Source organism: Plecotus auritus, assembly GCF_963455305.1.
Source record: "Plecotus auritus genome assembly, chromosome: 5".
Lineage (NCBI taxonomy): Eukaryota > Metazoa > Chordata > Mammalia > Chiroptera > Vespertilionidae > Plecotus > Plecotus auritus.
The window spans coordinates 82,031,460-82,059,364 of NC_137776.1; the positions used below are offsets into that span (position 1 = coordinate 82,031,460).

The 27,905-nt window shown below is 51.0% G+C and overlaps 1 protein-coding gene across 3 annotated transcripts in view; it reads right to left on the reverse strand.

Annotated features, from left to right (window-relative positions):
* Positions 1-1,327: 1,327 nt before the first annotated feature.
* MGAT5 (alpha-1,6-mannosylglycoprotein 6-beta-N-acetylglucosaminyltransferase) overlaps positions 1,328-27,905 on the reverse strand; it is a 409,267-nt gene continuing 382,689 nt past the window's right edge. For 2 of the 3 annotated variants that reach the window (XM_080670057.1, XM_080670058.1), the window contains exons 15-18: positions 26,581-26,697; positions 22,315-22,389; positions 11,803-11,960; positions 2,617-5,460 (exon numbers count right to left, since the gene is read on the reverse strand). In XM_080670057.1, the coding sequence (XP_080526183.1) occupies positions 5,262-5,460; positions 11,803-11,960; positions 22,315-22,389; positions 26,581-26,697 (549 nt within the window). In that variant the 3' untranslated portion in view covers positions 2,617-5,261. Of the gene's footprint in view, positions 5,461-11,802; positions 11,961-22,314; positions 22,390-26,580; positions 26,698-27,905 lie in introns of all 3 variants that reach the window. The other variant, XM_080670056.1, reaches the window with a different exon arrangement.

Genomic DNA, 27,905 nt, shown 5'->3' on the forward strand with positions numbered 1-27,905 from the left:
AGGTTGTGACAGCGACTACAGTAGAAAGGACATCACCATCTCCTTTGGCATAGACTGTTCCACTGTTGTCCTATTAACACCTGGGCAGGACAGTGAGCAAAATGCTTCCCAACTTTGCTCCGTCTCCCCTTTGACAGAAGTGGCAGACTACCTAGGTTCTCATGCCGCTGTCCTAGCCAGGCCTCCACACACACCTGACATCCTATGAGCACTCGCTGGCCATGGTCCCTCTGCCAGGCCTCACCAGCTGCAGGCGACTGGGGGAGATCATCTCAAGATCACAGTGGGGGCATAGAGGAATGATGCTTGGGAGAAGGTGAATCCCAGTCTTACACCTGCAGAAGTCTAGGGCTGCAGATTCAGCTGAAGAGAAAACAGGAACTCGGACACAGGGCTCCAGCAAACCCCTCCACAATGCATCTGCCCAGAGGAGGACCAAGACAGGCAAGGAGACGCGGCTCCAATCTGTCGGGGAGCAAGAGGCTAGAACCCCAATAAAACAAAAAGTGAACTGGTATTTAGGTGACTTGGGGGAAAATTCAGTGAACCACCAGCAGCTCTGGGAGTGGTTCTGAAGATACTCTCCCTGCCCCCGCCCCCACCCGGCTCCACTGGGATGGTGGTATAGTCTTGGGGTTCCCCGGGCTAGCCTGTGGCCCCAGGGCCAGTGCAAACACGTGACAGCTCAGGAGTCTGGCCCCTGTGGACTGGACTGTGGAGGAGCCGCCCTGGCCGGCAGGGGATAGCAGGGGACTTCCTAAATTCAATCGGTCCCTCCTTTCCCCTTGAAAACAGAAAAGCCTCTCTTAACTGCGTTTCAGAAGAACAGTTAACTTTAAGGGGTACAGTCAATGGGAAAATTCACCTTAATTTCTAGCTCAAAAAGTTCCCCAAGGAAAACCTCTGGAATGGTCCAGGAGACATCACTGGGGTGAGGCCCAGCATGGAGCCAAAGGTCACCCTTGCCACCTCCCGTGTGCAAATTCCGCAGCCTCGTTTCATCTGGGGCTGAAGCCAGGCATGTTTTCCAATCAGTCAGTGCATTCAGGGATCCGGCAACGTTCCAGCCACAGGGTGGGCGTGGGACTTAGACATGCTAACCGGTAAATCCCACAACAGTCCGTCAACCTGGGATAATAGTGTCCTGTAGGTACGACTTTTGAACCAACTGATAAGGAGTGAGTGCAGCTCTTTATTTCTCAAATTTTGTAAAATGTAATGACATTTAACACTTACTAGGGCCTACTATGTGCCAGGCACTGCTAAATACCGAATCCTCAAAAAACCCCTAAGTGCTAAGAGAGCTACGTAATTTTTTTTCTTTTCTGCATCTGAGACTACAGCTAGTTTGGCCTTTTGCTATAAAAACTTGGCTTCCCACTTCTTGTTGAAGCCAACAGAAATGAGAGGGACCGGCCCTCAGCTTCAGGACATCCCACCTTCCTAAAGAAGCTGAGTCTCTGTGCCCATCAGCTCTTCACACAGAAATGCTTGCGGGCCCGTGGGGATGGGTGAAGAGGAATGAAGCCAATGTGAAAATTAAAGTGTTTTTAAATAAATAAAACAGTCCAGGCTTCGGATAGCAACACGTGCAACAGAGCCTGTCGTTAGTAAAATAGACTTTTAAAAAACCAAGAAGTTTGGGGGCAGGGAAGGGGGTGGTCATGTGCTAATTACATACACAATCCAGGTAAGCCACCATGGAGAGTGGGTGGCCTGCCTTGGTCTGGTCCACAAACGCAACTCGCCTGTGAACAGCAGTTTCGGTCAACCTGTCACATTCATGCCTGCGCTACCAGCAAAGCAGGGGTCTCTCCTTCCAGACGAAACCAAGTGGTCACAGTTATGAAACCCCATGCTCACTAAGGAAACAAAAGGGTGTGCATATTCTTCCCCCTTCATGATGTCCAGCAGATCAAGTGTCTGGGGGCCCATGCTACTCAGGAGCTCAGCGGGCCCTGCTTCCTTGCAGTGCAACCCCTCAGCCAGGGCTGGCGCCTGTCCTGCCACACCTCACCACGTGCCTGGTGGCAGGGAGCTCAGGCCAAGGGGCAGGCAGCAGTCCTCAGACCCAGATGTGACCAAGCGGCCTGGGACGGTGTGGGCTGGTCTGGAGGAAGCCAGCACTTCTCTTGGGGTTCTCACCGCTTCACGGGGGTGTATGTGCATATACGTGCTGGCCTAGGGGCTGGAAGGGCGTTTCTGGTGCCCTGAGAGTCCACAGTGACACAAGGACAGGTCCTGTCTCCAAGATGGAGGAGTGCACCAGGTTCCAAAACCAACCCCAAAGAAAAGTGAAAAGGCACCTCAGAGAAACAATAAATATCAAACAGATTCACGATATTCCCAAACATACAGCAAACACAAAAAAGGCAAACTATACGCAGTGACAGAAACCCAACGTAAGTAAAAATGCAAAAAACCTCTCCCTTTGTTCAAGTACAAATCCAATTACATACACGGAGTAAATGAGGTGTCCACTGACATTAAAAGCAGTGTTTCCCCTTTAGGAGCTTTTACTCCTGAAAGTGTTTACATGTCAAAGGAAGGCTTTCTCTCTTTTAATAAATTAGATAAATGTTTTCCCTCAAGTTTTTTTTTTGTTTTTGTTTTTTTAGGAATTTAAGATCACAGTGGGGGGAGGGGGGAAACGCCAGATTTCACTTAGGAAAAAAATGTACAAAAACTTACAGCCCAGGCAACGTGTGCTCATAGCCAGGGAGACAGGGGTCCTGGCATAGGTCCCAGTGTGGAAGTGTCTCCAACCACAGGTTAGCTTAGGACTCTGTTAGGAAAAATTGCCCACACTCTGAGGCGCCCTCTGCCCAAGGCAGGCAGGAATCGAGTCCCTATTGGTTGTGGACCACTGACCTGACTTGGGCCAAGTTTAGGGGGGCCTGGAGGCCAGTATCTGTCCAGCATCACTGCCTCTATCGATAAAGCCCTCAACAACTGGGGTGTGGGTCAGTGTGACCCAGGAGCAGCAGACCCTTCTTCCCCCCCTCCCCGTTTCCCCTCCCTCCCATGGAACTGCCTCACCTCAACCAACACTGGGCTGGCAGAAGCAGAGAGACCTAATGGGGAAAGTGCCCTGCTGGGCACCTGAGCTGAGAGTCCTGACAAGAGTGGGAAGGTGGGGAGGCCCTGAGCTCGGGCAGCCAGCAAGCAATCCTAGAAGCTTCTGGAACACAAGGCAGGCACCGAGTCTTTCCACAGAATGTAGCTTCCTAGTTTCCACACTTTCTGAGTCCCTGTGCTGGTTTAATAGACAGCTCTCTGCAAAATGGGTTGCTGAGCTTCGGAAATCGGTCTCGGCCCGCTGGCGCCCCCTGCTGGTCGGATGCCTGCACTGACATCCTCACCAATGGAAGCTCCCAGAAGGGCCCAGGAGAGGGCAGCACAGGCCCAGGAATTGTAGGCCTGGGAGCTCAAGCCAATTCCCACAATTTAGGGTGCAGCCAAAAGGACCATTCACAGAGAAGAGCAATTCCTTACAGCAAGGAAGGCAGTTATTTCTCCTCCTACTGCAGGTAACTGCCCTTGCAAATCTTAAAAGAACACATACACCCACACTCACTCACTCACATCCTATTACAAGGGTTCCTTTCTTGTGTCGTTGCTGCTGGGCCCTGGCCTCCCATCAGCACTCTCCCTTGCACATGTGTTCAGGGGTCACCTGAGGGGTGATAGGTGCTTCCCCTCCTACATCCTCTGTTCTTTAGGATTGGAGCTGGGATTCAGACACACTGAGAGTCAAAGTAAAAAAGGCCGGCTGTACATTTGGTGCTATTTATGCATGAGGGAAGAACTGAGAAACAGGCAGAATCTAACTCCCCACACGTAAAGGCTCCACACTCCCTCTGTCCTCCTGAAACAGAGTCCTTCCTTTAGTCTCACTTCTCAAAGGCCCACCCACCATTCATCTTGCCAGCTCTTTGCCAGCTGAGGCTGGGCAGCTGCCTGAGGGCATGCAGGGTGCTAGGATGCCGGGCCACCACTGAGGGCAGGGTGGACCCCAACTACTCATAACAGGGAGACTAAGAGGGAGGAGAGGGCTCACTCTTACCGCATGGGGATGCCAGGGCTTCCCATGAAACATATACCCAAAGCACTGAAACTGCCTGGTGGAGGCGGGGAACCCAGCAAAGCAGAGCGCAGGGGCTGGAAGGGGGTCCAGTGAGTGTGACCAGGCCAAGCTGCCAACTGGCTCATCCCTCAGAATACTGGTGCCTGGACTGCGAGCCAACCCCCCACCCCCGCCCGCCTCACCCCACAGGTGAGAGGCCAGGACAGCGACTCATTTTCACACTGGCCTGCCCCTGCTCCCCCAGCCAACATCAAGTTCGCCCAGAGCCCCATTCCCTGGGCTATGGAGGTTCCAGGCATTCGAAGGAATGTAACGCAAGCCCAAGGTTTGCATCCCAGCTCCAGTGTGACACCAGGCCACAGGGGCCAGTTCACTCATCCACTCCCAGCTCAAAGACAACGCTTGTAAGGGGTAAACATCACAACTACGTCCAAGGGTAGCTCTTTTGGTCCTGGTCCTGCCTTTCGGGATTTACCACCAACTACCAGATGTCAATTTCCCAATCATGTACTTTGTTCCCTGGCTGGGTTGTCTCCCCACATCTGGGGGTGCCTGTTCTGTAGCTACCACCAAACACAAGATTTTCTTCTCTTCTGCCACCATCTGCTTTGAGGAGCTAGGTCCCCACAGCACTCCCCACCTCTCCCTCCTGCAGCACCCTGAAGGGGACAGAAAACTATTACAGTGAAGGTGGATGGTAAACAGTGGGAAATCAAACAAGACCTGTGATCAGTCCCTCTCTGCCCTCCCTGGTACCCTCCCCCTCCCAAATAAATAAGTTAATGGATTTAGGAATGTTCCCATACAAAGTTCTTGCCAACCAGCTCAGTTCCCCCTCTGGTTTTGTTTTGTTTTAAATGAATCTTGAGATTCGTGCTCTACCCTAGAGAAAGTGCATTGAGGGAGTCTCCCTGCAGTTGCTCCTCAAAAAATAAAGTTGTGCCAGGGAGAGCAGCCAGGCTCCTGGCCTGATGCCTGCCCGCCTTTGGTTTTGGTGAAAATGCCACTGTGATGCGCTGACCACAGCAGGAGTGATACCACATCGAAACCTTCCACCAAAAAGTTCAGGCTCTGGTGAGAGTCCCTGAATGACGCCTGCACCCCAGGCTCTGCCAGGACGGGGCTGGAGCCGCTGTCTTCTCAGCAGAGTGTGTGCAGGGCCGGCTGGTGGCCGCTATAGACAGTCTTTGCAGAGAGCCACCTGGCCCTTGATGAAGTCCCGGCAGGGGCAGATCCTCCGGTGCCTGGGGTGGGCGCCTGCACAGCTGAACAGCAGGAGGTCACCTTGAAACACACAGTGCTTGTTCTTGGGGTCAAAGGAGGGCACCAGGATGTCCTTGGCCAGCTCTGAGCTTTGGCAGATCACCTCGTACCTGGAGAGGAAGAGAAAGGCACAAGGTTGGAGGTGTACGGACTGTCCTCATCACTGGCTCCTTGGCCCACCTCCTGAAGGTGGGGAGCATGGTCGCTTCTCCTGCTGTAAATAGACAGCAGCCAACACCCTCTGACCTAGCAAGTCTCCTCCTTCTGACCCAGCAAGTCTCCACCTTCTGATCCAGCAAGTCTCCACCTTCTGACCCAGCAAGTCTCCACTCGAGGGATGGGGCTAGAGAGAGGTGTGTGCCTGGATGTGTGGGGACATGCATTCAAGGCTGCTTGTGGAGACTGTATGTAAGCGTAAAAGTAAATAACCCAAACACCACGTGGGGAACGGGGAGATCAACTTGGCGCATGTGCTTTGGGAGTTCTAGGCAGCCCCTGAAACAGGATGAGGTGCAAATGCAAGTGGCAGTGTGGAGCTGTCCTGCAGGAGGCAGGTCGCAGAACAGGAGGCACAGCGTGACCCAGCTCCACCTGTGTGTTTGTGCGTGCGTGCATGTGAGTGGGTGAGGGTATGGTTGTGTAAGAACGTGTGTGAATGTGTGTGATGTATGTGTGTACATGTGAGTGGTTGAGCGCATGAGTGTGTAAGAACGTGTGTGGTATATGTGTGTGTGCATGTGAGTGGGTGGGAGTATAAGTGTGGAAGAATTGTGTGTGTGGTGTGTGTATGTGCATGCATGTGAGTGGTTGAGAGCATGGGTAAGAATGTGTGTGTGGTGTGCATGTGCATATGAATGGGTGAGAGTATGAGTGTGTATAAGAAGGTGTGTGTGGTGTATGTGTATATGTGTGTGTGTAAAAGAATGTGAGTGTGTGTCATGTGTATATGTGAGACTGTGTGTGTCTAAAAGCAGAGAAGGCTATACGTTAAAACCTTAACAATGGTTACTTCTAAGGAGTAAGACGGGCAAAGTCGTGTAATATTTAAATACAGGGTGTCCCCAAAAATATGCATATACATTTTAAGAGCTGATAACTCAATTTTGAAAATGAAATCCTATATAATAAAAGGGTAATATGCAAATTGACCATCACTCCAACATAAGATGGCCACCCCCATGTGGTCAAAGATGGCTGCCCCCATGTAGACACAAGATGGTCACCACAAGATGGCCAGCAGGGGAGGGCAGTTGTGGGCGATCAGGCCAGCAGGGGAGGGCAGTTGGGAGGGACCAGGCCTGCAGGGGAGGGCAGTTGGGAGGGACCAGGCCTGCAAGGGAGGGCAATTAGGGGCAATCAGGTCTGCAGGGGAGGGCAGTTAGGGGTGACTGGGCCTGCAGAGGAGGGCGATTGGGGGTGACCAGGCCTGCAGAGGAAGGCAGTTGGGGGCAACCAGGCCTGCAGGGGAGGGCAGTTGTGGGGGACCAGGCCTGCAGGGGAGGGCAGTTGGGGGCAACCATGCCTGCAGGGGAGGGCAGTTGGGGGCAACCATGCCTGCAGGGGAGGGCCATTGGGGGCAATCAGGCCGGCAGGGAGCAGTTAGGATTTGATCAGGCTAGCAGGGGAGTGGTTATGGGGTGATCAGGCTGGCAGGCAGAAGCAGTTAGGGGCAATCAGGCAGGCAGGCAGGTGAGCGGTTGGGAGCCAGCAGTCCTGGATTGTGAGAGAGCAGTTGGGCATCCCTTGAGGGGTCCCAGATTGGAGACAGTGCAGGCTGAGCTGAGGGACACCTCCGCCCCCCATGCACGAATTTCATGACCGGGCCTCTAGTGTATTTTAATAAACACTATCTTTATAATTATTCGAAGTGTGTGTACCTTTTTGGATGCCCTAATTTTTACAGCTATGTTGAATGTTTTTATTGATGGCTCACAAAGATTCCTGCTGCATAGCCTTGGTCTCTGTGGCAGGAATCATCTTCCTGGTACCCTGCTAATCAGAGGGAGGTGCTGCTCTGGGGTGTGGCTCACTGGCCCTCTGCAGTCATGCAACAGCAGCGCCCTCCCCACTCCTCCAGGTAAGTGCTAGGCCTCAGGACTGCAGGGAGGAGTCTAAATCCTGACCTCAGCCTGTGCTCCTGCTCCTCTGCCATCTCCTACAGCTGGCTTGTCTGTGGGCTACAGACCCAGTGTCTCTGCCTCTCTGGCTGGGACACTGCCTGGGCCCAACACTGCTGGCCTCTGTCCCAGAGAGGGACCATGTTTTCTCCTCCTGCTCCTTGGGGTACATTGCTGCCCCCCAGCTCACCAGGTGTCCAGCCTGGTACCTGCCTGCCACGTGGGGACAGTTCAGAGAAGAAGGTCCAGGTGGCCAGGCAGACCTGTGACCCTGGACCCATGACTGAGCCTCTGTGAACTGGGGTAGATAATTCTTGCTGTCATTCCCACAGGAGGCGCGGGAATGACAGCAGCACCCTAGAGCACTGGGCAATGTCTAGCTCTGGGGGAGGGCTCAGGAAGTGGGAACTGCTGTCACAAACATCATTGCCATCACAGTCCTCTGCCTGGCAGACACTGGGTGGGCTAGGCACCGGCCTCCCTTCCCACATTGTGAACGGACACACAGGACAATGGTCTCAATTTTCCTACATTCACAGAAATCTCGATTCCTGCGGATAGGGGAGGGTCTGGCTGGGGACCCCGAGGTTTCCTGCTGTTCCTGCAAAGCTTCCAGGTCCCCCTTCCCCAGGCCCCATTCCTCCAGCCCCCTCTTGTCTTCCTCCAGCCAACTAACACACCCCCTGGCCCAGCCCTTGCCAAAACTAAATCAGACGATTTCCAGGGCATCTGGGGGATGCTGGTGGCTCTCAGGGCTGCCAGCCTGGCGCTTGGTGCTGGGGAAGGCAGCGCTCCCTCGTATCTCACCCCTGTAGTCGCCAGTGGGCTCTGCGACTTCCCTAAATCCCCCATCACCTCTGGTCTTGGCACATCAGCCAGGAGGTGGTGTGCAGAGGGTTAAGATTGTGGACCAGGAAGGCGAAGGCAGGAAGTGGCGTTTTATGGCTTTCCTAAAGGAAAAGGAGACAGAGACTCGGGGCTTCCAAACCCTACACAGGCTATCCCAACTGGCCAATCCACAGCAAGGGGTCTCCAGAGCTCACGTGTGCGTTCAAGTTTCCATATAAACACGGCCTTGGTAAACAGTTATGCTTAAGCTCTTTATTGAGGAGAATGACAGCACCTGCTGTATCTTGATTCATCTGCTTGATACCCTGCTAAGCAGGAGTGTGGAAATGTCTGCAACTCACCTCAGACCCCATGGCAGGGGCTGTCACTGTCAGTGGCCACCAAGAACCCTCCAGCTCCTGCCCTGGTCACCTGGACTCAGACCCCAGGCTCCGTCTCCTGATGTGAGCGCATCTCACCGGGGTGGTCGTGGGAGCAGCATACCTGCCCAGGGATGGTGTCGGAGACCGCAGTCTTCCCACAGGCAGTCCCCAGTCTTCATGCGGTCCAGTGCGTAGCACAGCTCTGGCCACCTCTGGATGCCACCCACCTCCTGGCCCCAGGGAGCGCTCCCTCCTTCAGCGGCAGGGCCCTGCCCCACAGCCCTGGCCGCACAGGAAGGCCATGCCATCATTCCTGCTTAACTGGTGAGAGAATTCACCAGAGAGGTGAGGTGACTTTCCTAATCCCTGGGGAGTACCTAGAGCCTAGATGGCCTCCATGGCCCGCAATCCCCTCTCCACTGGTGATCCCTTCCTTTCCAGGGTACGCATGTCACTGTTCCAGCCTCTGTGTTCCTGTGATGTTTGTCACCCCCGGACACACATACCCATTCACGCCCATTCTTGCTCACACATCCTCACACCTGTGCGGGGATCCTGGTGCGGTCTAGTTTCCCTTCTGCAGGGTGCTGCCTCTCCTGCTTCTCTTACAGGGCAGAGTTGGGGTTCCTGAGGTCCAATGCCTCAGTTTACATTTTATGGCTCTGGAAGAATCAAAGGGCAAAGGGCCGCCTTCCCACGGGCCCCTGACTTTCTGAGAGGACAGAACCGCCCATCCCCCCTGACACACGGGTACACACAGAGTGAGGGGCCATAGCTGGCCTAGCCCTCCCATTGTCCCTGTCCTGGAGTTCCTCCCTCCCTCACCCGCCACCCTGCTACTTCCAAGTGACCCAAGCTCCCTTGACCACTCTGACTCAGGGCCATTCCCTCTTCTCAGGCACCAAAGCTTAGTTAAAATCCTCCGAAACCTAATAATCTAATATTTTAGAAGATACAACTTGAAAAGGCAGCCAAATCACAAACAAGGTCTCATGTGAACGCACGTATGGAGCGAGGCCCTCCCCAAAGGCCCACCCCGGCCTGGACTTGATTCATCCCAGGGTCTCTATCCATTTCAGTCAGAACCGCGCATGCTCTGTGCACAGGAGCTGGTGGTCGCCCCTGCAGCACGCACAGTGTGCCCTGCCTGCACTGCAGCTCAAGACCAGCTGCCGATTCCCGATTCAAGGTGACAGCACGGGATGCTCCAAAGGGCTCAATTCATGTCACAATCCAGGCCTGCAGGGTGGAGCAGGAAAAGCAGTGCTGGCGTGTGGAGCCCCTCATTGCTAACTGGCCATGAACATGGGTGGGCCAGGGGCACCTCGTGCTGAGGAGGCACTAACAGATGGCAGATAGCTGGGTTTTACGACATTGTCAGCATTTACAAATGCAGGCACAATGCATTCAGTAGGGCCCTAATGTTCAGAGAATTAACTGCAAGCAGCTTTATTGAAATGTTAGCATTCCCTGCAGGCTCCCAAGAAGAAACCTTCAATGGGGGTGGGAGTCGTTAGGCACTACCATGGCAGGAGGCCTGGCTCTCTTGGCTCCTCCTGGTTACCTCGGGCCTGCTTCCCCACCCAGAGCTCTGGAAGAGGGCCGTTCGCTCCGTGTCAGCACTGGCTGCACATCATCTCACCATCACCCAGGATGTCCCCATTTTACAGATGAGAACACCGAGGGGACAGAGGAGACTAGCCCATTGGCTCCCCTTCCTGTCTCCTCACTGGACCTAGGCCTATGCCCTGGGGAAAGGCATGCTGTGTGGGGACTCGATCACGGGACCCGGGCAGCAGCATCCCTGTTTCCTAGGGACAGGTGGGGGGCATTTAGACAATTCTGGGTGGACAGTCCCTAGTCTTCCCGCAACAAATCCAGACTGATGCATAGACACTTGGGGTTCTCAAAAAGCCACTTTGCTACAGGAGCTGTTTATAAGATGAGCCGGTGGGAAGCCCCTGTTGGACCCTAGAATCCGGGATGTGTGCTGTGGAAATGGAAGCTTCTAGGACCATTATAGGCTTTCCATAAATACCAGAGCACCACTCCCTCTCACAGATTCCACCACAGCAGGCACTGCACTGACTGGCCCGGCCTGGCCTTTAGGTGGATGGTGAGCCAGGGCAGCCTCGGAACCTGGTCTCGGCAGGAAGATAGCATCTCCCACATCCCTCCTCAGCAGAGCTTCCCTGCGGCTGTGATGTCAGAGCCACGTGCTCTTTCTAAAACGGATTTATACTTGAGAATAATGACCAGGCCAGCTCAGACGACTGTGCACAGGTAACCACAGTGGCCGACCTCATTCTCCGACAGGCGCGAAGCCAGAGCGGGGCCAGGCAAGCCTCGCTCCAGAGGCCACTGTGTTCCTTAAACACCCTTTGAGACGGGGACAGACCACTGCTCTACGGAGGGGGCCATGAGTCAGAGATCAAAGAAACCTCACATGGAAATTTGGGAACTGCAACTGCCAAACTCAAAATGCCAATGCAGAGAGAAGTGAGTGGTGTCAGTAAAAGCAATGCAAGCATGAGGGCAAAAGCTCATGCAATCCAGATGGCCCCTCCTGGGTGCAGGCTGGCCCGCATTCCGGGAGCCCACCACACCCACCTCCTGCCGAGGGACCTGGCAGCATCAGGCCTGCTCATATCAGAGGAGCTGGACAAACGTGCAAACAGGGACGGGATGCAGGAGGGGAAGGATGCAGGCGTGGACTTTGCTGTAGGCAGTTCTTGCCAGCTCCTTGCCCATGTCTCTCATTCCTTCCTCATTCTAGGGTGCAAGGCTCACCTGCCACCTGCATGTCTCAGACTGCTGTGGTTCTGTGCCCACTTCCACTCCCATGGTTCTCGGGTAAGACAGTAGCAAAGTGAACACCTCCCACAATCTTCAAGCCCAGACATGACATTACTTATGCAAATAAAACACTCTCATTCGAATTCTAAATATATCGGCATGCCAGGTGACCTCATCTACCTAACAGTAAAAATGCCGCTAAATTTCTCTGGGGGGATCACGCTGCAACCTGCTCACCTTCCCACATCTTTTCCCACAGGCCACGAGCCGGGAAACAGAACCTCATCCTGCTCTGGGCTGCCCCGCCCCACCCCGCTCCAGCACTCACTTCAGCAGGTCCTTGTCCTTGTTCAGATGCTGGAAGAAAGATGGCTCACAGATGAGCTGGTTCTCCTGGCACACCTGCTTGCAGGACTGCCCGGGATCAGCAAGCTTCACCTGCAGGGCACTGAGGGGCGGCCACATCACCTGCCCATGGCAGAAGTCCTGGAATGACAAAAAGCCATCAGTCAAGGGACCAAAGCTGCAACTTGCAACCCCAGCCTGCCAGGCAGCCCACAGGGGAGGCGGCCGCTGCCAGGGAACAGGGAAGGGGAGCAGGTGGGCTCCAGACAAACTTGGGTTGGAACTGGCCTCAGCCAGAGCATGTCCCTGGGCCAGCTCTTCACCTGTCTACCTACCAGCTCCCTCAACTGCCAAAGGGGCAATGGCATCTCCCACCTCCACACAGGATGAGAGGTAACACATGTCGTGTGCACAGCACCAGCTGCCAGTGGCAGTAGCCAGCCACTGTATCACCACCAGCAATTACACAATCAGCTATTCAGATCCTCTGCCCTCAAGGGCCCACCTCAGACCCCCTTCTCCAGCTGTTCTGTTTCCTCTGCTCTAATTCCAAAGACATTCCCAGTGTCTACATCATCGGGCAGTTACCTATGTGACATTTTTGTGAGCACCAGTTTTGACTTATGAAGCAAAGGGGAGCAGGGCGTCTGTGGGCACTGCTCATAGAACCTCTTGAGGGGTCATGGTCTTGGTTGGGCACAGGGCTTGTTGGCTGAAAACAATTACAATGCCACCCTAATTCTATAGCTAGGGAAATGGTCTGACGATACGTGATAGGACGTGATGTAACCTGCACCCCATCAGAGAGGCACCCTGGCACAGGTGTGGGAGCTCAGGATGGGGCAGGGCCCGTCATTCCCAGGATCTAGAGGGAGTGGAGGAAACTGGCAGGTCCAGGGAAGACCTGAGTGGGGTGGGCTAATGCAAACAACTTTGTTTATACACCTCCAGGAGACATCTCATAACTTCTACAGCCTTTAAATATTAAAATAAGATTTTAAATCCAACGTACACCAAGGCCTACTCTGTGAGTGCATGGGATAGGCAAACAACCAGAGAAACCTGGGTCAGACCAGCCGTCTACATCACTAGAAGCCACGTGAGAATTTCTCTGCCTCCTGAACTCAGTACGGCCCAACCCTGGATTAGGCTGGGGAACTGGAAATCCACAAAGGCTGGAGGTTCCAATACTGGCTTTTAGAGCTTTTCTTAAAAAATCACGATTGTCTTTCCTTATATGACACCTACAGGCAGTTAGAAACTTTGCTCCTTATTCATTTTTAGCTTCTTGTGGTACGTAAAGCAGTCCCAGGAGTAAAATAAATGAGGAGAAAGACTCTGCCATGTTAGATTAGGAGGTGATGTGGCCAAGGAAGGCACGTCAAATTAGGAGGCTGAATCTGACGCTGTCCCTGGGGTGCTCAGGGCACGCTACCCAGTCTGATCTGGGCTCCACCACTCATCTGTGGAAAGTGATGCTGACTAAGTGATGGAGCTGAGTGGAAGGCTGGCAAACAGCAGGTGGACTACAAGTGCTCACCCCCTTCCTGTCCCTCGTAGAGAAGCGGGGGCTGCATGGCACTACGAAGTCTGCACAAAGCGAGCGCCCTCAAAGCTCCGCTGCAGGGTGGATCTGTGCCATCTGCTCACTTCTCAGTAAACCACTGCAGCCGACCCCCTCCAGGTCCCTCCAACGGGCGAGTTAGCGCAATTACACATGCACACGGGCCCTAGTCATGCTTACTCAGGGCTCACTGGGGCTGGGCTGGCATCCTCTCAGAAGTCTGTTTTGGGATCCAATAGTAAAAGTAGCAGCAGGACCTTCTTAAGACTTGGTAAAACTGAAGCGAGGAAGGCCTGAAGGTGTTCCCAGTAAGCACGGGACCAGGTAAGGCAGGAGGAGCGTGGGGATCTGGACAACAATTACAGTCCCAGCTGGGGGACTTCACAGACATCCCTTGAGCTCTCTGCCTGCTATCACATCTAAAATGGAGAATACCACTTGTTCTTCAGTCCTTATATAATTCCTGTGAGCTAAAGTGAGGCGGCTTTTAAGAGGCACCTAGAAATGTTAAGGGTAATATTCCAAGGTCGACCATTACTTGCTGCCAGGGTCCAGAGGTAAGAAGTCGAGTTGCTTTGAGTATGTAAGACAATTTGTCCATGAGAGCCATCCCTTTGCCCAAGCCCCTTCACAAGCCTCTTCTCACCCCTGGATCAAGGCCCCGGGTGCTCATGGGAGGCTGGAGGTATTGTTTCAGTCAACCTCAGCCTAGGCTACCATGGCAATGCCAACCAGTCTCTTTTCCATAAGCACTCATCCACTCACACATTCATTCATTCACTCAATTCATTCATTCACTCATTCATTCAACAAAATACTGTCTAGGAAGTAGGAAAGTGTAAGGGTTCAGAACTCAAACTGCCTGGGCTTGAATCTAGCTCCTCCACTTACTAGCTGAAGGATCTTGATTAGTTACATAATCTTGTCTCAGTTTTTGCTGTAAAATGCAGAAAATACCAATTTTCTAGTGCTGTAAAGGGGATTACATTAATTATAATGCATAAAGTGCTCAGAAAGGTACCTGAGATAAACACCACCATCTGCATTTGGCTCTTACTGTCACTATGTGCAAGGCACTCTCCTATGCCTTTGGGGGTGACTCAGTGGAAAACTAAGAAGAAACCCAAACCCCTGCCTTCATACAGCTTATCGTCAACGAGGGAGACAGAAAAACAGAGAAATGAATTATATATAATATGTTAAAAGATAATAAGTGTTCTCAAAAGAATAAAGTGAGGAAAAGGGATGGAGACGTGGAGGATGAGTGTCCAGGTAAGGTATCATGGAGAATGTGACATTTTAATTAATTAGTTAATTAATTAGCTTATTTAGAGGAAGGAGGAGAGGGAGGGAGGGAGAGATAGAGGTAAAGGAAGAGGGAGAGAGAGAAAGAGATTTGTTGTTCCACATATTGATGCATTCGTTGGTTGATTCTTGCATGAGCCCTGAATGGACACAAACATACAACCTTGGTGTATCAGGACCACAGTGGAACTGGTTGAGCTACCCAGCCAGGGCCAAGAAGGTGACACTTAAGAAAAGACAGGAGGAAGTAAAAGAGGGAGCCACACAAGTATCTGTGAAAAACATTCTGGACAGACGGAAACCAAGACTAGAGGCTCTGATGATGGAGTGTCAAGCAGGTTCCAAAAGGAGCAGAGAATTCCGTGGGGTTGAACAGAGTGTGTGTTGGGGGCCAGAAGTAGGAGACAGGGCCTGGGGCGAGGGGGTCCCAGGGATCAGTACACACAGAACTTTGGGGTCCACATGAAGCTTTGTCTCCTCCTCAGAGTGAGATGGAGCCAGAGTTCTGGGAGGGGAGTGGGCCAGGACAGAAAGAAGCTGGGGAAAACCCTCACGGGGAAGTGAGGAAGTGGGAGCCCACATCACATCAAAGGCAGGTAAACTATCAAAGGGAAACAGTTTGTGGCAGGGGTGGGTAGTTGCAGAAGTCAACAACAGCAAGGACTGGCTAAAACCAGGTCAATCCAAGATGGAGGAAAAAACTGATCAGAGACCAACCCCAAAGCTCATTATACCTTCATTATAATGAAAACTGACAGGGGGGCAAAGCCAGGACACTTCAGAAAGGACCATATTTGTGTAGGAACAAGGCCGCCCTGCCCCAACCAGAAGGCGGAGGCAGAATTTGGCACCACAAAGTTCAGAAACAACCCAACCTTGGAAACGCATAAAATATATCCCAAGAACTGACTGGCCCAGCGGAACTCACTCTCGAGTTCGCCGTGTCCACTGGGACGTGTACTTTCGCAGGTGCCTTCCTTCACAGATGCCCAAACAGGAATGCACAACCATGGGAGCAGTGGGTGCCGTCAGCTTCAGGCTCACCCTCATCCTGTCTCCAGGGATCCTGTTCTGGCCCCCTTCTCTCAACCTAAATAAAACCTGCTTTCCTTCTCACTCGGACTGGCTCTTGAATTCTTTCCCGGGAAATCAAGAACCTGCAGGTGGTGGTGGAGTGCTTAGGGATCCCACTTCAGATCCCCCCCCCCCCCCGCCCCCTGCCAGTGACAGAAGAGTGGCAGGATCTGCTGTGCTAAGATCAGAGAGCAGGAGCACAGCAAAGGCAGAAAGCTATGGGACCATGCAGGAGGGAGACAATGGCTTCAGACCAGACTGGCATCTTTGTTCAGCAAACCTCTATCACTCATGTCTCACATGCTGGCTTTGAAGGCTTTCTCATCATCCACTCAAAACTTTACAAATGACTGTCAAAATCTTCCCTAGATGCAAGAAATAGGAACATGAATGAAGCACAGGCTCTGGCTCAAAGGCTCCGTGCACAACATAACAAAATTAAAGAACAGTACAGATCAGATGTCCAAACAGGAATGCACCAGACACTCAGAGGAGAAACAGAATTAACTTAGGGGAGAGGGGAAGGGTGATGGTGGTAGCTATCAGAGAAGGCTTCCAGAAAATAGGGGCTTTTAGACTGGGTTTTGTAGGCTGAAGAGGAGTTAGTGGCTTATTACTAACATGGTGCTTTGCAGGTAACTGGTGCTCAATAAAGGGCTGTTGAATTGAATTTAATGGTTTGGCATCTTGGAGCTTCAACAGTAGCAGTAGAAAAGAACAATATTATAACCAAGAGAGGCTTTATATACACAGAATGAAACATAAATAGTAATTTCCAATCTGGTTAATGAGCCCTCTCAGAACACAGAACAATTATTTCAACCAGTCACCGAATTTCCCTAAATTTGCTTGACTATTCTGAAAATTTCCTGCAGTAATTGTAATGAGAAGGGTTTATTAATGCAAATTTATAGAAAAAGCAATGTTCTGAACAAATGAACACAACTTACTGTGAAAAAGTTAAGGGTGCTGCTGCTTTTGGAACGAAGGCTAAGTGACAGCAATGGTGACAACGTTATTCAAAAAATACCAAGAGAGCTAGAGAAGAGGGGTGGGCTCCTCTCCAGAGAGAAGCACTTGGTGGAGGGGCAGCCCCTCTCTTGGTTGTAGAGGATGGAATTCTTTCCACAAGCTCCCCAGTCCAACCAAACCCTTAACAGAGTTACTACATCCATGACATATCAGGTGCAAACCGATTGTCTGGAACAAAAAAATAAATAGGTTCAGATACAGATCTGGAGGCAGGATTAAGAGTAAATGAGGTCAGGAATTTGTGAAAAGGGGGGGGGGAATGGAGGGGGCAAGTTCTAGGTCATGAAATTGGGGTTCAGGCCAAGTTCGGCCAGTTTTGAAGGTAAGGGACACATTTGCTATTTATATCACAGCTGGAAATCCAGGAAGAGAAGTGCTCAATAAATACTGACTGACTGACCAGATTTAACATATCTCAGTTGCCTGTTGGCACCCACCATTCTCAGCCTGTGCTGTCCTCAAAAAGAGTGAAGTCCATCCACAGGTGCCCCTGGGGCTGATTCTCAGTGGTGGGAGAGACTCTGTGTTCCCCGCAGGGCAACAGAGAAGGTGGCTGGGAACTAAGTTGTGGTGACTTATTTCCAAGAACGATTTCCACTCACATAAATCAATGCCAACAAGCTCTCTCTGGAAAGAGTCAGACTTAAACCTCTCACGTTCCATCTCCTTTGACTGCTAGGAGTCGGCCCAGGAGAAAGGAAAACGTACATCCACGTGCACATGAATGTTCACAGCAGCTAAAAGGTGGAAACAGCCCAAATGTCCACCAACTGATGGAACAAATTGCGGTACATGCATACAATGGAAGGCTAGTCTGCAATAAAGAAGGAATGAGGCACAGATCCATGCTAACGTGCATGAACGTAACATTATGCTGAGGAAAAGAAGCCAGAAGTCTCCAGCAAAGGCACATCTACAGAGACAGAACAGATCAGCATTTCCTGGGGCTCAGGTCAGGGAGCAAGGACCGACTGCATATAGGCACAAATGAGCTTTTCGGGGTGATGAAATTATCAGACTAGACTGTCATGGTAACGGCACAACTATCAATTTACTAAAACAACAACAACACTGAATTGTATCCTTACAAGGAGTGAATTTTAAGGTTAGACAACTATTCCTCAATGAGGCTGTTTGAAAAACACACCTTGGTTGGTTTCTGGGCTCCTTCAGTGGCAAGTAGCTAAGGCCTTTAGAGGATTTATTCTGTGTCAGGCACTGTCTCAGCCCTAAACATGTATTAATCTATTGATTCCTCCACCAGCCCTAAGGGGTAGGAGTATTATCCCCACTGCACAGAAGAGAAACAGCAGTGAGGCTAGGAAACTTCGCTGCTTAATCATTACCTGCCCAGTCTCGCTGGGATCAGCAATGGCTGGGCAAATGGTAGCACCCGATTTTTTTCAAAAGAGCAAACATTCCCCACACTAGTGATAACCTCTCCGCTTTACAATTCCTTTTCTTCTTGTCCTGCAGCCTGTCACCTCCACCATTCCCTCCTCTCCCCACCACTATCCAGATTCACTACCAGGTGTGTCCTTACTCCCCAGGGGCTTCAAGATGGGCTCCGATAAGCCGGTTTCCTGGAACTAAAGCTGATTTCACAGTGGCTCCTAGAGTTAATTCATTTTTTCTTCCATATCTCCAAAATGCTTTACACAGCTCTTTGCAAAATAATATGGCTGCACAATCACCCTCCATATTTACAGGGTCTATACCGGAAATAGAAAATAGTGTCGAAGAGCATCGGTATGGTTTTCAGAAACCAATCTGAACATTCCTTTACAAGAACCCGCTTACCCTCTGGCCTGAGGCAGATACCTACGTCTCCCCCAAGAAATGCACAATGAGAGCCCTCACAGCCTGGACCCGCTCAGGTTAGGGAAGACAGTTCTCTTGGTGTCAGATCACCAGGGATGTGAGACAGGACCTCAGTTAGAGAGACCATTTAAAAGAGCTTGCAATCCAAATCAGCGTTTTTAGTGCAGTGAAGGGGAGGCAAGGACAGTGAAGGGAAAAGCAAGTGGTTTTCCTGGAGCCAGGATTCTTTCCATTGGGGGCTCCAGCGGGCTTGGCGGGCATGAGCAGATTCCCTGCTGCCAGCAGCTCCACCGCATGCTGCAGCCCGGGGCTCTCGCAATTGCTGCCAACGGGCTCCCTCTGCTCCCACTGCCGGGGGGAGCTGATGGGCACTTTGAAAGGGCTCTGGGATGAAAGCTTCCTCGTTCCCCATAGATCACAGGAGGATTTGCAGGCAGAGATCAGCCTAATTAGAGCTGCGGCCTCTGGGGAAGCGTGAGGTGCTACCACCGCTTCAGAGCTTGAGGTTTTTTGTTCAAACCAGACACACTGCTCTGAGTCCCACTGCTCTTTCAATATGGCTCTCTAGCTGCAAACACAAGGAACCCCAAAGCTCTGGCTGGGGCCAGAGGCGGTCGTTCCAGGCAGAGGACCCATCTGCCAGCCAGTGGGGTTCTGGCTTCATCTTTCCTGCGGAGCTGGGAACTTATGGCACTGATAAAACCCTCAGAGGCCTGGGGTAAACTCAGAACAGCCCCTTTACTGCTTTTTGCAGCTCTGGGAGATGCTTAATAAGAAATACCTACAAGATGCCTAGAGTGATTTTCCCAAACCCCAGTCTGACAGCATCACAGCCCTCACCTGGCCTTAAAGCCTTTACTTCCTGTTGTCCCACGATCAAATCTGAAATCTTCAGCTGAGCCTCAGCATCGTTGTTATGATCTGCCTCCTCCTCCAGCCTCATCCTTCATACCGTCTCTCCCTTCAGCCACAACTAAACTTCCAATAATTCACCTCCATTTCTCTTCGTTTTCTCCCCCATCCTCCCTGTAGCCCCAGTCTGCCTCCAGGACTCATCTCTTGCAAATGCTTCGGGAGAGAATCTCTGAGCCAAGCACCCCAAAGCATTCTGGTCACATCACTATCACAGGGCGTAACCTACACCAGAGATGTTGCCTGTGGCTCTGACTGGCTTCTCTGTAACAATTGAAGCTGCCTGAGGACAGCACATGGCCGGGAGTCCAGAGCACATGGCTGGAAGTCCACAGCACATGGCTGGAGTCCACAGCACAGGGCCGGCGGTTCACAGCATACAGCTGACATCTTTGCAGAGAGGATGAATGAACAGCAGCAGGCAAGAAAGAACTCTCAGTGTCTGTGAGCCACGGAGCTCTGCAGATAAGTCCCACCCAGGAGGTGGAGTGAAAGGACAGTTTCACCAGCATGTCGAAGTAACCTGTTTTCAATCATAGGTCCAAGATGAGCTTCCCAGTACACATGAAAAACAAACAAACCAAACCCATTGGATCACTCACTCTCTCACCCACTCATTCATTTCTTCAATGGGGAGTTATCATTCACCTACTATGTGCCAGGCAGAGGGCTAGGCATGTGGCATTGAGAGGTGAGCAAGTTGGCATGGCCCCTGCATTAGGCAGCATTTAGCAAGGTTTGGGAAGTGTGGCCTTTGTGTCCGAAAGGAAACGGAGTAATAGATTTACAGAGAACAGGCCACATAAGGACTTTAAAGGACTAGCTGGGATTCAAGAGTCTTAGGAAAGAAAGAAATAAAAGCCTTCAAATAAAGATTCTTTTCACTTGTGGTGGTGAGGAGCCCTTTTCCCTGAGAGGAAGTGGAGACAGGAGAGGAGGAAGTGGGGTTCAGGAGCGGGGATCCTGGTAGAACCTCAGGAAGCCTCCCCTGCCATTGGTAAGAGCCATCTTAAAACTCACTGCCAGGGGAGGTCACAGAGCCCTGCCCCCCTTCAGGAAGGACCCACGCTCCCTGAGGTGAGAACATGGGCAGTGCAGCTCTGGGCCACCTGCTGCGGCCTGGCCCCGCAATGCCATGGGTGCAGCCTGGGCTCCCACTGGCCCTGCATCCGCCTTGATTCCAGGGTTGTGAGCCCTGTGAATGTGAGTGTCCAGAGGATGGGGCTACTCCTGCCACCGCCCAGGATTACGTGAGAATTAAATGAGATGGTGAGTGTGGCATACACAGCATGGAGTCTGTAGGTAAATGGCTGTGAGGGTTAGGATGATTATACTGTCATTCTTAATTTAGGTGTCATACAAAAACTGAAGGATAATAATTCAAATGCTTAGCTCTCATGGTGAAATCAGATGGGTAATACTGTATAACATATTATAATAATAAAAAAAGCTTATGTGAGAATATAACACAATATTACACATGCTATAATGTATGAGCAATCAGCATACTAGTTTGCATTTATTGAACACTGTGCCAGCCCTGGTCTAAGCACTTCCCACGTACTAGTTCATTTAATGCTCACATCAGCCCTGGCTATTCTATTACTATTCTTATTTCAAAGGGGAGGAAACTAAGGCAGGGAGAAGCTGAGTAACACACATAAGTCATAGGACCTGAAAGTCGTGGTGCTGGAATGGGGGCCCAGGTGGCTGGTTGCAGAACGTGCCATCCCATGGGTCCCCCCCAAAAAATCAGAAGCTCAGACTGCCACCCTGCAGCCTCCGCTCCCAGCTCTCCCTGTCCAGCAGCAGCACAGGCCTGCCCACTGCTCACCACTCAGTCAACCCAAATCGTTCCTCTGAAGCCTACATTGGGCTTGTGAACTTTCCCTCTTACATTTTCAATGTGCCGTTTCCATTTGAGGCTGCACAATCCTCACCCCCTATTGTGTAAAGCCTTCTTGATCACCCCAAGGCACTATGCTTTGCCCTTGAAGAGGAGCCCCTATTTCTGGACTCTGGTCAAGGAGTTCATACTCCGCTACCCACAGGGACTCTGTCTATTTCTAGCACCATGTTGCTTTTGAAGCCTAAGGAATTAAAATGTTATAAATGATGGCAATGACAAGCTTGGCCTTTACTTCCATGAGCACGAGCCACATCTTCCACACTCTGATGGGGTCGTGGGACTTATGAACCCTCCCCCCACCCCTCCTGCAGTGCAAAGAAAGTTCTGCTTTTATCTGCTTTATATAACTTAGGTTTCATGTAAAGTTTCACTTGAAAAGGGGTCCTGTTTAAAAGATGTTTGAAAACCACTGAGAAGTCCTAATGTATTTGGAATTACAGGACATTTATTAAAGGAATGCTTAGAAACCACAGGCTCCCACCCTTGCCTTTCTTAGGGTGAGGAATGACCACAGGCAGGACCAGAGAGCTGTCTCATTGTCCCCTCCTCACCAGGTCTTTATGACGCCTCTCGGAGCGTGGGCAGGTGCAGGTCTGATGGTCAAGCGGGTTTTCATCTTGACCACCCAGTTTCTTCCCTCAGTTCTCATTTGGCCTCCACTGTCATAAAGAACATTCTTCCCCTAATGACAGACTGACTCTCAGGTGACCACAATAGGGCCATCTTCAGAATTCCAAAAAACCATTATCCAGCCTCTGGAGTCTTTCAAATCAGGAAAATGACCCCAGAAACATGGTGCGCCCTTAACCATTCGTGAGAAGCCTCCTGGGTAATAAGAAGCAGGACACGGAGACAGACGGACTTCCGGAGAGCCTCACCTGCTTCTCAATGAAGGCGTTGATTCTCTGCAGCACCCCCTCACATGTGAACTCATACGGCATGTACGGCTCGATCTGCAGACACAGAACATGGTATCACAAAAGAGGGAGATACAAACAGGCAACACCCAGTTTCTCGGACTCACACTCAGTGCCGATGCCTTTGTCAGCATTGTGAGAGACTACGACTATGACCTTGGCAGTCAAGAGTCCTGGGTTCACACACTCCCTGCTCTTTACTAACTGTGGGACCCTGAGCCAATTACCTTCCATCTCTGAGCCTCGGGGTTTCATGTGTAAAACAGTGATGAGAAAAACCTACCTCTTCAAAGCTGTGGTGAAGATTATATAGGGGGAGAAGGGAGTAAAGCATTAGTTCAGTGCACAGCACTGAGTAGGCATTCAGCAAATGGTGGGGAGATTCCCTTCTAGAAGGTAAGCCCCGGGGGAAGCATCGATGGCTGCTCTCAGTGCCGAGCAGTATGGCACCTGTGTGGACTCAACATGCACTCAAACATCTGCTGAATGAATGCATGCCCACTGCTCTGAGAAAAGCCTGTGATAAGTGGTATAAGGCTCCACCACAGTGACAAAAGCATTGTTCTACTTTTGTAGGTGAGACTGACATGTGGTGAAAAACCAGAGTGAATATAGTGCCACAAAGAGTTCACGTAGAGGGTCCTGGGAGGCTGGAAGGCTGAAGCCGACTTATACTCATGTTGGGCTTTTAAGGTCAGCTACAATTCTAGCAGGACAAGATGTGGAAGATATCCTCATCATACTGAGTAATGTGAGATTAGACAACAAAGAAACAGCAGGAGGGTCAAGCCCAGGATCATGGAATCTGGAGACAAGGCTGGGAAGAGGTTCACTGGATTTCCACGAAAGCCTTGCAATCTCTAGGCTAAGAAGCCAGACTTTGAGGGTAGCCAGAGACATAGAGGGGCTTTGCTGGGGTGGAGGAGGCAGTCTGATCAATCATGTGACACCTGTGGGAAGGGGACAAGCTCATAAAGGTATGCAGAAAGACTCTACATGTGTAGAAAGAGGTTCTCTCTGTATCAGCTACTATTATAATTACTTGTTTTCCTTTAAGTGGCCTACATAGGTTGAAATAAGATGAAAAAGGCTGATCAGGGTTCTACAACGTGGAGCACTGAAGTTTCATGGAGTGAACAGGGCTAGCCTCATGTAGGAGTGAGCAGATGGAACTCAGTGCCCACGCCTAGTGCCTTATGTAGCAGACATTCATTCCCCTTCGACTTTTGTCTGACAAAAGAAGGACTCGATGATCCAAGATTTTCTGCCTCTATATTATCTTTTAAATTACTCCTCTTAAAGGAGATGTGCACTTAAATAAGTATGTGGGTTGTATGAAGTTCCCGAAAATATATGATGAAGTCCTACCTCTCAGTACCCATGAATGTGATCTTATTTGGAAACAGGGTCTTTGTAGATGTAATCAAGTTGAGGTCAAACCTGGATTTGATGGGCCCTAATCCATATGACTGATGTCCTTTTAAGAAGTAGAGAAGACACACACACACACATGCACACACACACAGGGAGACCGCCATGTGATGACCAAGATAGAGGTTCAAGTGCAGCAGCTGAAGTCAAGGAACACCTGAGCCACCAGAAGGTGGAAGACACAAGGAAGGGTCCTCTACTGGGGCTCTGAAGGGACCATGGACGTGCCAACATCTAGCCTCTAAAATTGTGAAGAAATAAATTTCTGTGGTTTAAGCCACTGAGTTTGTGGTTCTTTGTATGGTAGTCCCAGAAAACGAATTTACTAAGTTACCTGGAGACTCAAGAAAGAAGGAAGCCCTTCCATCCCCATGTGCATGCCTTTCTGTTGAGGCTTTTGATGTGCTGCACTTTCCAGAAGTCTCTCTACACTTACACTCCTCAATCATTTACATGCTATTTTGGGCACAGAACATACTCTGCAAACATCTATTCCTCCCTCTCTCCATCCATCAGGTAAATCACTGTGCTGGGTTTTGAGAATATAAAAGTGAGACAGATATAGTCACTGCTTTCATATTTCTTAGAGTCTAGTGGAAATCCAGACTATCAATGACAAAGATAAGGACAGTATATTATTATATATGTAACTATAGTGGCCCGGTGCATGAAATTTGTGCACAGGGGGTGGTGTCCCTCAGCCCGGCCTGCACCCTCTCCAATCTGGGACCCCTTGGGGGATGTCCGACTGCCGGCTTAGGCCTGATCCTTGTGGATCGGGCCTAAACCAGCAGTCAGACATCCCTCTCGCAATCCAGGACTGCTGGCTCCTAACTGCTCACCTGCCTGCCTGCCTGAGTGCCCCTAACCACTCTGCCTGCTGGCCTGCTCACCCCCAACTGCCCCCCCCCACCAGACTGATCACCCACAACTGCCGTCCCATCCTGGCCTGATCACCCACAACTGCCCTCCCCTCTTGGCCCTTAACTGCCTCTACCTCAGCCCTGCCACCATGGTTTTGTCCAGAAGAACGTTCGGAAGGTCTCCTGGAAGGTCTCCCAGTATAATTAGCATATTACCCTTTTATCAGTATAGATAGAGGCCTGGTGCACGGGTGCAGGCTGGCTGGTTTGCCCTGAAGGGTGTCCCAGATCAGGGTGAGGGTTCCCTTGGGGGGCAGGGCAGCCTGGGCAAGGGGCCTGTGGTGGTTTGCAGGCCAGCCATGCTCCCATTGGGGTGGGGGTTCCCACTGGGGATGGTGCTGGCCTGGGCGAGGGGCTGGGGCAGTTTGCTGGCCAGCCACACCCCCATGGGGTGAGGGTCCTCACTGGGGGGCCTGGCCACCCTGGGTAAGGGGCTGAGGGCCATTTTCAGGCTGGCCACACCCCCTTCAGGGTGGGGGTCCCCGCTGGGGTGCCTGGCCAGCCTGGGTGAGGGGCTGATGGTTGTTTGCAGGCTGGCCATACCCCCCAGCGGGGACTCTCACCCCATGGGGGCGTGGCCAGCCTGGGTAAGGGGCTGAGGGCTGTTTTCAGGCGGAGGGCCATTTCCAGGACCCTCCCTAGGCAGCCGGCCGGGCGACCCAAGCCTCTCACTAGCTCTGGCCTGCTCTGTGGCTGCCGCCCACAGGCCCCTCCTTCGGCAGCCAGCCCAGGCGGGCGGGAAGCTTGGCTTCCTCCATTGCTGGGGGCGACCCAAGCCTCCTGCCCGCTCCAGCTGGCTCCGTGGCCACTGCCATCTTTGTCCTGCTAATTTGCATATTCCCTCCTGATTGGCTGTGGGCATTGCAGAGTGATGGTCAATTACCATATTTCTCTCTTATTAGTATAGACACTAATATTGAGTTAATAATATTAACCAACCATATACCAGGTGGTAGACTGCACTTAAGCTCTTTATATTCACTAAATCTTCACAACTGTACTATAAAGTACATAATATCAACCTACAACAAAGATGAGGAAACTGAGACTCAAAGGCTAAATAAGTGCCTGAGGGGGTGCTGCTGTACGTGGTAGAGCTGGGACCCAAACCCCAGCTGTCTGATTACAGTCTTTCTCAACCATGCCCATAAAGCTTCTCTTAAAAAATTACAACAGGAAAAAGTGCTCTGAAAGGTTGAGTGCAGGGGAAGGGTACACCTGACAGAGTCCAAGACAGTCCTGGGGAGAGAAGGTAACTTAACCCTTTCCTACGTGGTAGAAGCTTCCTACAGGCAGGCAGCCAGCCTCAACCATATTCATGGAAGTGGGCATCCCCTAGAGTGGCTCACAGGGCACTGAGTGTGCAGTAGGGACTTAATAAATGTCTGTTGAATTGATCAAGAGAGTCCAGAGATGTTAGTTACTTATATAAAATTCTAGAAAATGTTTAGGTAGAAAAGCCAAATAAATAGATGCTATATCAAAACATGTCCCAGTATTTCCTTAAATATTCCTTATCCTCACTGTTTTTGTAGAAGAGCAAGCCCATTTTTTCGGGTCTTTGTGAGAGCTTTATAATTAGGTCACTAAGCAAGTCCTATAATTCAAGCTCCTATTTCTGTGTCTGGGACCCAGGAGTCCTGTCACAGGGTTTGCAGAACCACACACATGTGGACACCAGCTCTGTTTCCACTTCACAGAACACCCATGAGGTCCCCAGGCCACGTCCTATGGCTTGGCTGTTTTCTGATTTCAGAGTTAAGCTGACACGGAAATGTTCTCATTACTCAAAGGGCCTGTGATACTTCCCACACTTTTCAGTTCACATTACAAATATGGGGGAGCAGAGGGGGAATGAAATAAAAGAGACAACCTTCTGACTTAGAATTGCTTTCACTGCGTCCTCCACTTCCTTCTGATTGTCAAGGTCAACAGTCCAGACGTGTGGCCGGCCGATGAAAACTTCAGCATATGGATGCTGTGATGTCAGCTAAAAAAGAAAAGACAAAACCTCAGTCTCACACACTTTAAAAAAAACCTTCTGTGCTAGGTGAGGTGTTAGGCTTTTTATGGTACCAAATTGCACTTGCACAAGTAACAAGATACTTGTTCTGCCCTTCCTTGGCCATCAGAATCTCCTAAGTAAACTATCAGTAGGAAACAATAAACCATTGAGCTAGTGGGATATTTCTTGGGCCCACCCAAAACCATCTCGATGTGTAGGCAAGGCATTAACAGGTACAGATAAGGAAACTGAGTCAGCGCCTGCCTGGCTGCCTAACAGGTTCATGTGGAATGTTTTAAAAGACAGATGACCAGGGCTATCCTGGACCCTTTGAGATGGGACTCCAGGACTTTGGAGGGGCTCCTGGAGGCCCTGGGATGGGTGGCATGTTGGCCATGGCCTTACCAGAGGCGGTGAGATCTGAGAGGCAGACCCAGTGATGGCTCTGCATCTCGAATCCCACTTGGAATGAAGAGCTGGCATGTCATAACCAGGAGGCATGGAGGTTATTACAGTGACTTCAACCCCCAATATCGCACCAAGAAATAATGGTTTACTACCCTCCATCATATTGCAGCCCCCAAATCACCCAGGTCAAACCTGTCTGAGTTAAAAGACACTGGTTAGGATAGACAGGTAAGCACAGGAAAATTACAATAAGGCCTTAAAGTCACAGGAGATGAGTGATGGTGACAGAACTAATGCTGCCAGAAAATCAGGGGATTTGATATGGTTTCAGGAGTAATCATTAGCACAACAATGAAGACTCTATTTTTATAAAGACAATGTGGATTCAGAAAAGCAAGGTAAGGCCAGTGTTTACTCCAAAGAGGGCTTTGTTTTGAGAAGAAAGGGTGGCCAGAGAAACCCGGTAGCTGGTGATTCTCAGATCTTAAAGGGTCCATTCTTCAAGGCAGCTAAACTCACCCCTCTAATGAGTTTTTAGCTTAATTCTTGTTTCCATTTAAGGTTATGGTGTGAAGGGGGAATTCTGGGCATTTGTGGAAGCATTTTCAGTTCTCACGAAGCCTGGGGGTGCCACCCTTAATGGGAAGGTGAGACCAGGATGCCAGACACCTGGTGATGTGCATGACAGCCATGAGCAAGGCAGAGCGTCCACTCCCTGCACAGCTCTCACCTGCCCTGCAGGCTTTTCCTGTGGATTCATAGCCCTGACTCTGGCACAGCTGTAA